We start from the raw sequence: 11,133 nt of genomic DNA, 5'->3' as shown, positions 1-11,133 counted from the left end.
CGGGAGGCAGGAAGCCGTCCCCCGGGCCCGGGGCCCCTGCTGTGATTTTGCTCGAAGGTCAGCGGCGACACAACAGGAAATCGTGCTGCCTCGGCTGGGCGGCCAGGCCGGAGCCGCAGAGCCGCGCTGTCCCGGGGCCGCTCCCGGCCTCCGTCCCTCCGTCCCGGCTGGGCGGCTCGCGGGGAGCCCGCGCCAACACTGCCCTCCATGGAAGGGGGACGGGAGCCGGGGAGCAGCCGCTGGCCCCAGGGCGGAAGATGCAGGGCCGAAGCCCCCAGCTGAGCATGGAGCTGAACAGTGAGTGCGGGGCTGAAAGGGGGGACGGGAGCGCGCAGGAAGGGACAGTGGAGGCTGCAGCCCCAGAGCCAGAGTGTGCCCCGCGTGATGAGCCCCACAGGTGGGCACCAAACCCTAAGGGTGGCTTTGGACTGGTTGGACCTGGCCACCACCAGCGTGCGAGGGCAGCCAAGCATCTCTCCATGCCCATCCTAGGCAAACAGGTTGTGTCGAGGGCTTTTGGGGACAGGTGCAGTGTCAGGGCAGGCAGTGAGGCAGGAGGACGTATGGAGGGCCTGTGGAGAGGAGATGCCTGTTTCCAGGATGGGCAGTCCCTGGGCACAGCAGCACTGGGGGAGGCAGTGCTGGCAGGAGAGCACTCAGCCAGGGCAGCAGCAAGGACCAGATGTTCCCTGTGGGACATTACAGGCCGGGATTCCCCGAAGCGCACGTGACACCCAGAGCTGCTCTTGGCATAGATCTGGAGGGCTGGCTCTGGTCTGGACAGGGAGTGGAGCTCCACTCCCTTGCCTGGAGCAGGGCCAAAAAACCTGGCACAGACATGTCTGTGGGGCCCCTCGGCACTCACCACTGGCACACAAACCCCGGCTCTTTCCAGTGAGCAGTGGGCACCCGTGCTGACTGACCAGAGGGCAGTACCAGGCCCTCCTCAGCCCCCAGACCTCTCCCTGCACTCCCACCACAGGGTCATAGAGGCTACCACTGGGATGCAGAGAGGGCTTGCCACTGCAGGCATGGCCCTGGGCTGGTAGTGCCCAGGGAGGGTGGCACAGTGCCCAAGGTAACCTTATCTTCCCCAGGACTGCTCCTCCTCACATCCTTCCTCCTGCACGTGAAGGAAGACCATGCCAGCCCAACACGGCTGGTCTGTGACAACAGGCTCATCCAGAAGTACATCCTGGAGGCCAAAGACATGGAGAAGAGAGTGGTGAGGATACAGTCCCCCCCAAAACCCAAGGAACATGCACAGCTCCTCAACATCTCCTCTCCCCAATAGGGCCAGTGCCAGGCCCTGCCCGTGCTCAGCTGCCCTGTGGTGCTGCCCTTGGTGGACTTCAGCCTCCAGCAGTGGAAATCCAAATCGGTGAGAGGGGCTGGGATGAGGGTGCTGGCACTGGCATGCCCACTGGACCGGAGAAGGCACCTTGGGTTGGCACAAGCACCAGAAATGCTGAGCAAGATGCCTGTGGGCATATCTGGTGGCATGGGGGGGTAGAAGACCCCATTCAGACCTAGGGTGGGCACAGGAATGGGTCAGGCCACTCATTATTTGCTCCCCCAGAACGAGACAAAGCGGCGGGAGATCCTGTGTGACCTGGCCCTGCTGGTGGGTGCTGCCACAGGGGCCCTGGGCCAGGTGAGCGAGGAGTGCGGGGCCAGGCAGCTGAGCCAGCTTTACCAACATGCCAACTCCTTCTTCCTGCTCCTGCAGACCTTCAGTTGGGAGGTAATACCTCCCCACATGAGCCAGTCCACCATGGCGCAGGTGCCAGCTGGGCTGGGTGGTGTACAATGATGTTTTGTCACCCCTCTGTCCTGCTCTTGCCCCTCAGGCAGGACACTGGGAGCTGAGCTGCTCCCCACACTCCATGGAGCAGACCCACATCACCAGTGTCTTCCTCACCTACCGGCAGCTGGTGCAGGGCAAGCTGCGCTTCTTCTTCCACGACCTGGCCAAGGTCTTGTGCAAGCAAGCACAGGGGGGCAGCAGAGACCCTCCATGCGGGGCCCGGTGAAGCTGCACACAGGGTTCACCCCAATGTGACTTTGGAGCAATCCTGCTGGACACTGAGCTGTGCTCTGGGTGCCCAGGAAGATGCCCACAAGGAAAGGGTTGGCTCCTGTTCCTCAAGTCTTCGGAGACCATGCAACCCACAAAGGCAAAGAGCAACACCCATGTGCTGGCGGGCACAGGCCCTGCTCCCACCTGGGCAGGCACTTCTACTGTGAATGCTTTTCGATTAAAGAGCTATTTTTCTAAAGGGTTGTGTGTGTCCTCGCCGGGCCCGGGGCAGGAGCAGCCCCTCTGGGACATGCTCCCAGCTTCTGCTCCCTCCTGTGGCAGCCACCAGCACTGCAGACCCCCGGCCCGGCCCTGCACAGGGCCTGAGCTGCCACTCCTCACCCCTGGCACCCACCTGCCTCTCCCAGCCCTAGCACAATCTGTACCTGGAGTGGTGGCAGGGGGAGAAGAGCCCAGGGCAGGTGTGGACTCCTCATCCTTTCAGAAGTGGCAGAGGGCTCCTTTGTGCCCTGTGCAGGTGTATCCACTCCCTGCCAGCCTCATCTCTCAGCAAGCAGAGCCAGAAGTAGAAAACATCCCAGTTTAATCAAAACCAAGTCAGCCTGCCTTGGGATGGCTCCTGAGGGAATGGTCCCCAGGCCCTCGGCAGGCAGGCAGCTGTCCCAGTCTGGCTGCCCCTGGCCAGAGCCAGGGCTGAGCCTACTGTTGAGCACAGGAAGGTGGAGGTGAGGAGATGCCATCAGGCAGGACCGGAGTACACGGCACTGTCTCCACTTGGACGTCAGGCACCTCTCTCCTTCCAAACGGAGCTGTGGTTCCCAGCAGGAGTCAGAAGAGGCTGGGACGAAGAGGGGGACTGCTCCTTCCTCCCCAGCCCCAGAGAGGCCAGGAAGCATGGATGCTGTGGCAGAATTTGGGGTCTCAGGTCTCCTGTTTGCTTGCCAGCAGGATGTCTGTGGGGCAGTCATGGAGGTGTGCTAGAAGGCCAACTTCTTCATCAGCAGGTAAACGCGAGAGTCCACCTCAAACCCGTGCAGGTTGTTTGCGTCTCCCTGAAGCCGCATAAGCAGCCCCCCATAGGACACATAGGCAGAGCTGGGACAGGAGGAGAAGAGATATGAGAACAGGGAATCCCATGGGAGACCCAAGCTGAGATCCCAGTGCCCCCCACACCACCCCGGGGCACTCACAGGCGTGTGGCTGCCTCTGTGGAAGTCTCGTCCCCTTCGATCCGGTACACCTTGCCGTACATCACGTACTCAAACTGGTCTGCCCTGCAACAGCACAGCATGGGGTCACCAAGGGATCAAACCTGGGCAGGCCCCCAGCTCAGTGTCTTCTGGGAGAAGGTATCTCACAGTCACAGAATCAATCAGGTTGGAAAAGTTCTTTGAGATCATCATTGACCGATCACCACCATGTCAATTAGACTATGGTACTCATTGCCACACCCAGTCTTTTCCTAAACACCTCCAGGGATAGTGACTTCACCATCTCCCTGGGCAGCCTGTTCCAATGTTTAATCACCCTTTCTGTGAAGAAATCCCTCCTGATGTCCAGCCTGAGACACCCAATCTCAGCACTCCCCCTTTTCCTCCGTCCATGCTCACGTGGGTCCCAGCTGGGCCCTGTACCTGGATGGCCGGTCGTCTGTGGGGTTGTACTCGCCGTCATCCAGGGTGCCGTCCTCATACAATGTGCTGGCGATGACCAGGCGGAATTTGTCCCCTGGGAGGAGGGCAGAGGAGAGGTGAGAAGGTGGAGGCACAGCCAGAGCAGCAGCAGCCACAGCCAGAACTCAGGGTGGTGGTAAACAGCCACCCTGGCAGGTGTTTTACTTGTGATATAAAAGCCCTGCCCCTGCTGCCAGTCCTCCACCAGGACTGTGGGGAACGAGTGAAAGGTCACACTGAATCCTCTGCTCCCCTATTCCCCACATCATGGAGGAGACCAGAGCCACCAGGACACCACTTCTGGTGTTTTTGTGGGACACGACAAGATATTCACAGGGAGAGTCCCAGAGAACTTGGCTGGACCCTGGGCAGAACCATGACCCCTGCAGCACCAGTTCCAGCTCTTCTGTGCCTCACTGAGGGCAAATTCTCTTTTTCACCCATTTAGTGTATCTAGCTGTAAAAGTTAATTTCAGGTCTCCTTTAAAGCTTAGCATCAGCAAGTGAGACATTTTCCCCAGACATCTCTGGGGAATGGGACAGAGGTGAGTCTAAACACACACAGGGTGGTGAACCAGAACCCAGCTCAGCCCCAGCACATCGGGAGTGCCCAGAAGCTCCTGTGACCTGGGACAGCACAGGGGTCCAAGGAAGTCTGGGACAACTCATTTCTTGTTCACAGCAAATTCAGGCTCCATCCTCGGAGTGCCTCTCCAGCCTACCCCACCAAAGCCGACACCGCTGACCCTCTCTGGACTACCAGCCTGATGGCTTACCGAGGTCCACCGGGTAGATCTGGATGTTCACGTCCAGGATGAGATCCATCTTGAAGGACTCACTCTCGCAGTGGAGGCGAGACACTAGGGAGAGCAGCAGAGTCAGGGATCAGTACAGAGAACATTCCCAGGGGCTGGGTGGGAACAGGGCCCCCTCCCCACCCCTGTCGGGCATCTGAGCTGTTTGGGGGCGGATACGGGGATGGATGCCGGAGCCTGGGAGCTGACGGAGGTGTGCACAGGCAGAAGAACACGGTGGGGTGGGGAAAGAAGGGTTCCGGGGGTCGCGGGGCGAGAGGGGCGCAGCAGCCGGGCTGGGGATGCCCTGGGGAAAGGGGATGCTCCCGGGGCAGGCAACACGCGGAGGTGCCGGGGCACAGCGGCCACCGCCGGCGGGAGGAGCAGAGCGGGGACCGGGAGAGGCCGAGGGAGGGCGCGGGGTCTCACTCACCACGGTCGAACTTCTTGCCCTCGGGGTCGATGTCCTTCACGTCGAAGATGTCCTCGAAGAGGATCCCGGCCATGGCGGCGGCTCCGCGTCCCGGCCCCGCTCCCTCTCCTGCTCTCTCCCGCTCCCGCCCGGCGCGCGCCGATGACGCGCCCGCCCTTCCAGCGCCGGGCGGAAGCAGCTTCAGGGTGGGCGGGGCGACCTCCCTGCCAGCACCGCGGCGCCGGCGGCGGGGGGAGCCCCGCGGTCCTAGTGCCCGCCCCAGTCCTGGTGCCCGCGCGGTCCTACTGCCCGCCCGCCCCCGCGGGGCCGGCAGGGGGCGCTGCGAGGCCGCGGATGGAGCCGCGCGCGCCGCGGCCCCGCCCCCGGGGAAGGAGCGGCCCCGGCAGCGCCCCCGTGCGGCTGGTCCGGGGTGTGCGGGGGGGGCCGGGGGGTCCCCGATGGAGTTGGGGATGTCCCTGTGTGGGTCCAAGCTGTCCCGCGGGGGTCTGGGGTGTCCCGGGTGGTGGGGGTCCGGGCTGCCCCTCGGGGGGGTCCGAGCTGCCCCCGCGGAGGATCTGGGCTGTCCCGCGGGAGTCTCGCAGCCCGCTTCCCACCCTCGTCGCACAGAGGGGCTTCACCTGCGTTCCCCGGCCGCAGGTAGGCATCGATGTGATGAGCTGCGCGGACTCAGCCAGCGATGGCACCAAGGCCTGCAGCCCCCACCGGCTCTTTCCCCCTTCCACGCCAGCCACTGGGAGGGGTGGGCAGACGTGTGACACCGTCACCCGTGTCCTGCCGATGAACCGTGAGGGGAGCAGGGGGGTCTGGCACGGCCAGGGGCTGCTCACACGTCGGGCACCACGGGGTGCTCCATGCCTGGCATGTGGTCGGAGCCGCCGGCACGGGTTCAGGAGTTCAGCCCTTTTCCCCCCTGGTTCCCCGAGTATCACCGCCAGCCTGCCTGAACAAATTTTTCCCTGGCTCAGGCAAGACGTTGCAGCGGGGACCCTTCACCTCGTCTGGACAGCGGGTGCCCGCTCAGATGTGGCACAGAGGGGGCTGTCACAGGGGCTGGTGGGGCGGGCAGGTGTCCTAGTGTGACAGGGACTGGGGAAGGCAGGTGGCATGGCTCCGTGTGTGCCAGCAGCTCTCCGGGGCTGTGAGTGGGGACATCTATGGGACACAGGTCCCTGTGTGTGGCACTGATGCCTGCAGTGAGGTGGGGCATAGCCCACGCTGTCCCCAGGAGCCAGACATCTCCAGGTGGTCCGGGGTGGTATCCAGAGCCGAGGTGCCCCAGCCCTTGCACCAGGATGCCTGCCACAAGATGCCTGTGGTGCCCAGACCCACACAGGTGTGGCCTCCCCACGGCACGTCCCCTCCGTGACACGGTGTCAGCGCATCCCCGCACATGCCTGCGGCGCAGGCAGCGGAACGGGGCAGTGTGGTGACACAGCGGGGACACCAGCTTGACGGGGGTGCTGTTGGAGGGGGCTGGTGGCCTGTTGCGGGGGTGCGGGCGGTTCACGGCAGGGTCACCCCGCGGCGGTGGCACTCAGCAGGGACAGTCTTTAATGTGCTGAGACATAACCTCTGCTCCTTCTAATCATCGGCTGGACGGGTGATCCTTCACGAGCCCCCCAGCCCCCTCCCCACTCTACCCACTCAGACTCGGGCGGGGGGGGGCTGGTAGAAACCTCCCTGCCAGAATGTGGGGCCACGGGCAGGCACCTCGCCTGGTGCAAAGTGTGGGGTTTGGACCCCTTACCCCGGGGTCCCTGTGCCCTTCTGCACCCCAGGGTGCCCCTGCCTGCTTGTCCAGGGTCCAGGGCTGGGTTGTTGGAGGCTTGGGCACCCGTGGGTGGGGGGCTGCGGGGGGCACCCCGGGCTGTGCAGGTTACCGGGGGGTGGCAGCAGCACACTGCATGTGGCAGAGCATCCCCAGGGTGTGTCGAGCTGGGAAGTCCTACAACGGCCAGGCTCATCAGTATGACCAGTGCCCCCTCCAGCATCCCCAGGGTGCCATCCTGTGACCAACCAGGCGGGGACCAGCCGGGGCAGAGTGATGTGGGGTCCAGGGCTGTATTTCGGGGAGCAGTCTATGTGCCAGCCTCCACTATGTTCAGGCATACCCTGGTGCGATTCAGGCTGTGGGGGCTCTGGCACAGCTGTGCTCCCTGCTTGGATGCTCTTAGGGCCACTGCAGGGTGACACAAAGGGCTAATCCCACCTGGCTGTCCCTGCCTGCCCCTGCTGAGACCTGGCATACTCGGTGCAGGCCAGCAGGCAGTTGGGACTGTGCTCGCCAGCCGGCGAGGCAGCCCCCCAGGGGTGCTGCTACCCACCGACCCCACCAGCCGGCACTGCCGTCTGCCTCCCTGCCCTTTCGGGACCGGGGCACAGATGAGCCCCGACCCTGGGCACGGCCCCACATGGGGGTCATGGGCACATAGCCACCTGCAAGACCAGCTGGGGAGGGGGGGCAGGGTGGTGGTTTCCAGATGCCCCCCAGATGCCACAGGATTGGAGTGGCAGCAGGAGCCTGCCACACCCTGAACCTCCCGGGTGCTGGCTGTGTGGCAGGGCCGTGGTGCCAAGCCCCCTCCTTGGCCCCAAGCCCCCTCCTTGGCCCCATGCCTGGGCAGCCTGTGGGGCAGGATTGGCCGGGGCAGGGCTGGTCCTGATGTAAATCTGGTCAGGGCTGGCAGAGGATGGGTATCCCGCTTTTCCCCCACACTCCATCCCCATCTGCCCTGGCTCTGCCGCATGCCTGCTGCCTTGCTGACCCCGTGCCATGTGCCATGCCATGCCATGCCGTGCTGTGTCACAAGATTGTGGGTGGCCAGAGGGACTTGTGCTCAGCAAATGCCAGCCCTGTGCTGCCAGGGGCAAACAGACGGTCCTGGTGCAGGCGCTGGTGAGTGCCATGGGGGTCGGCACTGCTTTTGGTGCCGTTGCCCAGGGAGTGTCAGTTTGCCAGCCAGGTGCCTGGCGTTGCCTCCTTATCTGGGGTTAAACAAACCCTCCTTAGATCTGGCGCCCTGCTTTGGAGATGCTGTCCCTCTGCCTGTGGGACCAGCCCTTCCCTACCTTGTGCTCCCATCGTGCCTGCTGCCCTTCCCCCATGCTGGGCTGTGCATGAGTCCCTGGGGTGAAAAGCCCCCCAGAGAGTGAACCCAACTCCCCTTGCTCTGGTCATGCAGTAGCCCCTGGGGTCTCTGCTCAAGGCAGGCAGCACCTCCAAAGCAAGGTGCAGAGTGGGACCATCTCTGCCTCTACCTTCGGGCACCTCCAAAACATCCCAGCACAAAATGGGACTCACTGGGGGGTCCCCTTGTCCTGCCCTGGCCAGGGAGATGCCCATGCCCTCAGTGTGATGGATCCTGTCAGCCCCAGTGCCGTGGTGCCAGGCTCCCCGGAGCAGGGGTACAGCCTCCCTCCCTCGTTAGTCCCTTGTCTGTTATCTCCTGCTGATAAATTATACAACACAAGCGCCTTTGAAAGGCGGCCAGGCCTCCATCCGGTGGGGCGGCCTTTGGGGGGCCCACATCAGCCATTGTAGGCTGCTGCCAGCTGCCTTTGCTGGGGTGGGTGACAGGGACAGGGGTTTGGGCACTGTCCTGGTGACAGGGTGCTGGTGATGGGCTCCTGGGCTGCAATATGGACCCAAAGACAAAGTAGAGGAGCAGTGGGGGTGAAAAATGTGCCTGCACCCTTGCCTGCACCCTGTGCTCATACCTGCTGATTGGAACCCTGCCTGTACCTGCCACCCTTCCTGCCTGCACTGCTGCCTGTGCCCCTGCCTTCACTCCTTGCTCATATCCCCATATTGTCTGTTTGGTTTTGGGTGCGGGGTGACAGGGGTGCCCGGGCTGGCGGCCGGTACTTCAGAGGCAGCAGCGATCCCTGTTATCTGCCGGCACAAAGGAGCCGAAGCGCCGCCACCGCCACCGTTACCGACGCAAACAAGGGCAGGGTGAGGCTGGGAAGGTGGGCAACCGCCGGCACCTGCGGGTACCCGCCACCGTGGCATCCCTGCCCATCCCAGTGGGGTATGGGGCAGGGTGGTACCATCCCCATGCCCAGGAATGGGGGTCCCCACATACACCCCGATGTCAGGGAGTTAGGGCCACGTGGGCTGCCCAGGGCAGTGCTGCCAGCCCGGGCATGTTGCATATGTGTGTGCACTCATGTGCTCTCCCACCAGCTCTGCAGGTGCCCCCATGGGGTGCAGCAATGCGGCCTCTGGGTGCCCATCCCTGCACCCTGCTGGGCTGGTCCCCACCTGGGCTGGGGGTCAGGAAGGAAGAGATGAAGCCGAAATTAGGCTGTTAATGAGCCCGTCTGTCACCAGGCCACCAATTACCCGGGCTGGGAATGAGGAGATGATGGACCGTGACTGGGGGAGGGGAGCAGGATGTCAGGGTCTTCAGCATGGGGGCAGCTGGGGGGTGTCACCATGTCTCGGCAGCTTCCTCATCGCCACCTGCCACCAGCCACCCCAGGGACTACCAGACACATCCTGTGGGGTGGGGGACAGAGGAGACCGAGGGGTGACAGGGCCACAGCCCCAAGGGATCTTGGAAGGGATTAGAACCTTCTTTCTCCTCGCTGAGGTCCTGGGTGAAAAAATGGGTTTCTGGGGAAATCAACCCCAACCACTCTCCCTGGCTGTCACTGGTGTCACAAGCTGTCTGTTCTCTGCACTCAAGAGCATGGAGGGACATGTGTCTAAGGGGAGCAGAGTCAGCGACTGTACCCTGGAGATGCTCCCAGACCCTCTGGCTGCTCCTGGTCCTGGGAAGAGGTATAGCAAGGAAAGGGGCTTATAGCCCTCCCTCCACTTTGCCCTCCTCCAGTCTGCTGTGGTGCGTGTCAGAGGCCCCTGTCCCTGTCAGCTGGGATGGGCCAGGATGGCCAAATTCCTCTGGGCTGATGCTGATGTCAGTTTTTCCGCGGCACCTCTCGAAACGGGGCCGGGTGCCTGTCCGGGCTGGCAGAGGGACAGGCCATCTCCCCAGCTGTCATCACTCTTGCCTGTCCCCATGATGGCCCTTAGCTGCATCAGGCCCTGGGAGGGACCCGGGGACTGCTGGAGCCTGGACTGGGAGCCTGCAGGAGCAGGTTCCTGCTCCTTCATGATGGCAAGAGGCTCCATGCTGGACACTGGCAGCTGCCCACTATGCCCCTGCCAGACCCACTGAGCTGGAGGGTGGGCTGGGATAAAAGCCGTGGTATTTTGCTAAGCTTGGAATTAATTTAGTGGCTTTGGAAGACAAATAGATTAGAGAGCTGCAGGGATTGGGGCAAGGATCAGCTAAATTGGAAGCGGAGGAAGGTGGGAGCGTCCTGCCCAAACCCTGCTGCCCCCTGCCCAAAGACCCACCCCAGCCCCATCCCTGCAGCACCCAAGCCCAGGGTGCCTCCACAGGGTCCTCACAGTCCCCTCCCATGACCAAGCTGATGGTGGGACTGGTTGGGACAGACTCTTCTCTCCAGCCCAGCTCTTGGCTGCACATCAGCAACCTCCAGGCATTGCTGCCTTACCTTTCCTTGCCTGTCCCTTTTCCTCTGTGCCCCTTTCCCTGCCTTCTCTTTCCCCAGCACCCCACATCCCCACCAGCATCCCCACTGCATCCTGGCCATGGGGATTCCCTTGCATCTCTCCTCACATGTCGTGAGGCCATGGTTCTGAAATAAGTGGTCCCAAAATAAGCTTCCTCCTAGGACCCCATAAATCTCAGCAAAGCACCGAGTCATGGTGTCAGTCCTTCAGTCCCTTTTGCTGGCAGGGTGCCCTGCCCCATCCCCACGTGTCCCTCTTGGCACCTCAGAAGGGTTTGGGGTTTTGTTGCCACTCGGATAATATTGGGTCTCAGGGGCAGCTCTGCTCACTGGAGGTTGGATCAGCAGTAATGAACAACATCTGGGTGTGGAGTCTGGGGACAGAGAAGATGAGGGGACAGCCCTGTCCCCCTCCAGCAGCCTAGGCACATCTCTGAGGACATTGGGCAGCACCAGATCAACAGGCTTCACTACCCATTTTGGGGCGACACCTTCATGGCAGTATCCCCAGTGCTATTCATGACCCGAGCCTGGCAGGTCTCAGCCAGATTTTGATGGTGCAGTGGGGAGAGAGTGCCTGGCCTGGGGGTCCTCCAGGAGGAGGGGGCTGTGGCGAGGAAGGCTGGGTGTGGGGGACAGCCTCCTGCT

The 11,133-nt window shown here is 62.7% G+C and overlaps 2 protein-coding genes across 3 annotated transcripts; one reads left to right on the top strand and one right to left on the bottom strand.

Annotated features, from left to right (window-relative positions):
* The first annotated feature begins 204 nt into the window (after positions 1 to 204).
* Positions 205 to 2,266, top strand: THPO (thrombopoietin). Its single transcript, XM_017810500.1, has 5 exons — positions 205 to 297; positions 1,098 to 1,225; positions 1,295 to 1,381; positions 1,580 to 1,744; positions 1,851 to 2,266. The coding sequence occupies exons 1-5, from the start codon at positions 258 to 260 to the stop codon at positions 2,031 to 2,033; spliced, it is 603 nt and encodes a 200-aa protein (XP_017665989.1). The 5' UTR covers positions 205 to 257; the 3' UTR covers positions 2,034 to 2,266.
* A 344-nt stretch (positions 2,267 to 2,610) lies between these two features.
* POLR2H (RNA polymerase II subunit H) lies at positions 2,611 to 5,095 on the bottom strand. Of its 2 annotated transcripts, XM_017810482.1 has the most exons (5): positions 4,942 to 5,086; positions 4,491 to 4,574; positions 3,676 to 3,769; positions 3,232 to 3,315; positions 2,611 to 3,136 (listed from the first exon to the last, which is right to left on the bottom strand). In XM_017810482.1, the coding sequence occupies exons 1-5, from the start codon at positions 5,012 to 5,014 to the stop codon at positions 3,019 to 3,021; spliced, it is 453 nt and encodes a 150-aa protein (XP_017665971.1). In that variant the 5' UTR covers positions 5,015 to 5,086; the 3' UTR covers positions 2,611 to 3,018. The 2 variants fall into 2 exon arrangements, with proteins under 2 accessions (XP_017665971.1, XP_017665972.1); XM_017810483.1 differs by lacking the exons at positions 3,232 to 3,315; positions 3,676 to 3,769 and having other exon boundaries at positions 3,039 to 3,136; positions 4,942 to 5,095.
* Positions 5,096 to 11,133: the final 6,038 nt, after the last annotated feature.

Source organism: Lepidothrix coronata, unplaced genomic scaffold (assembly GCF_001604755.1).
Source record: "Lepidothrix coronata isolate B3197 unplaced genomic scaffold, Lepidothrix_coronata-1.0 Scaffold29, whole genome shotgun sequence".
Taxonomy (NCBI): domain Eukaryota; kingdom Metazoa; phylum Chordata; class Aves; order Passeriformes; family Pipridae; genus Lepidothrix; species Lepidothrix coronata.
This window is presented reverse-complemented; position numbering and strand designations above follow the sequence as displayed.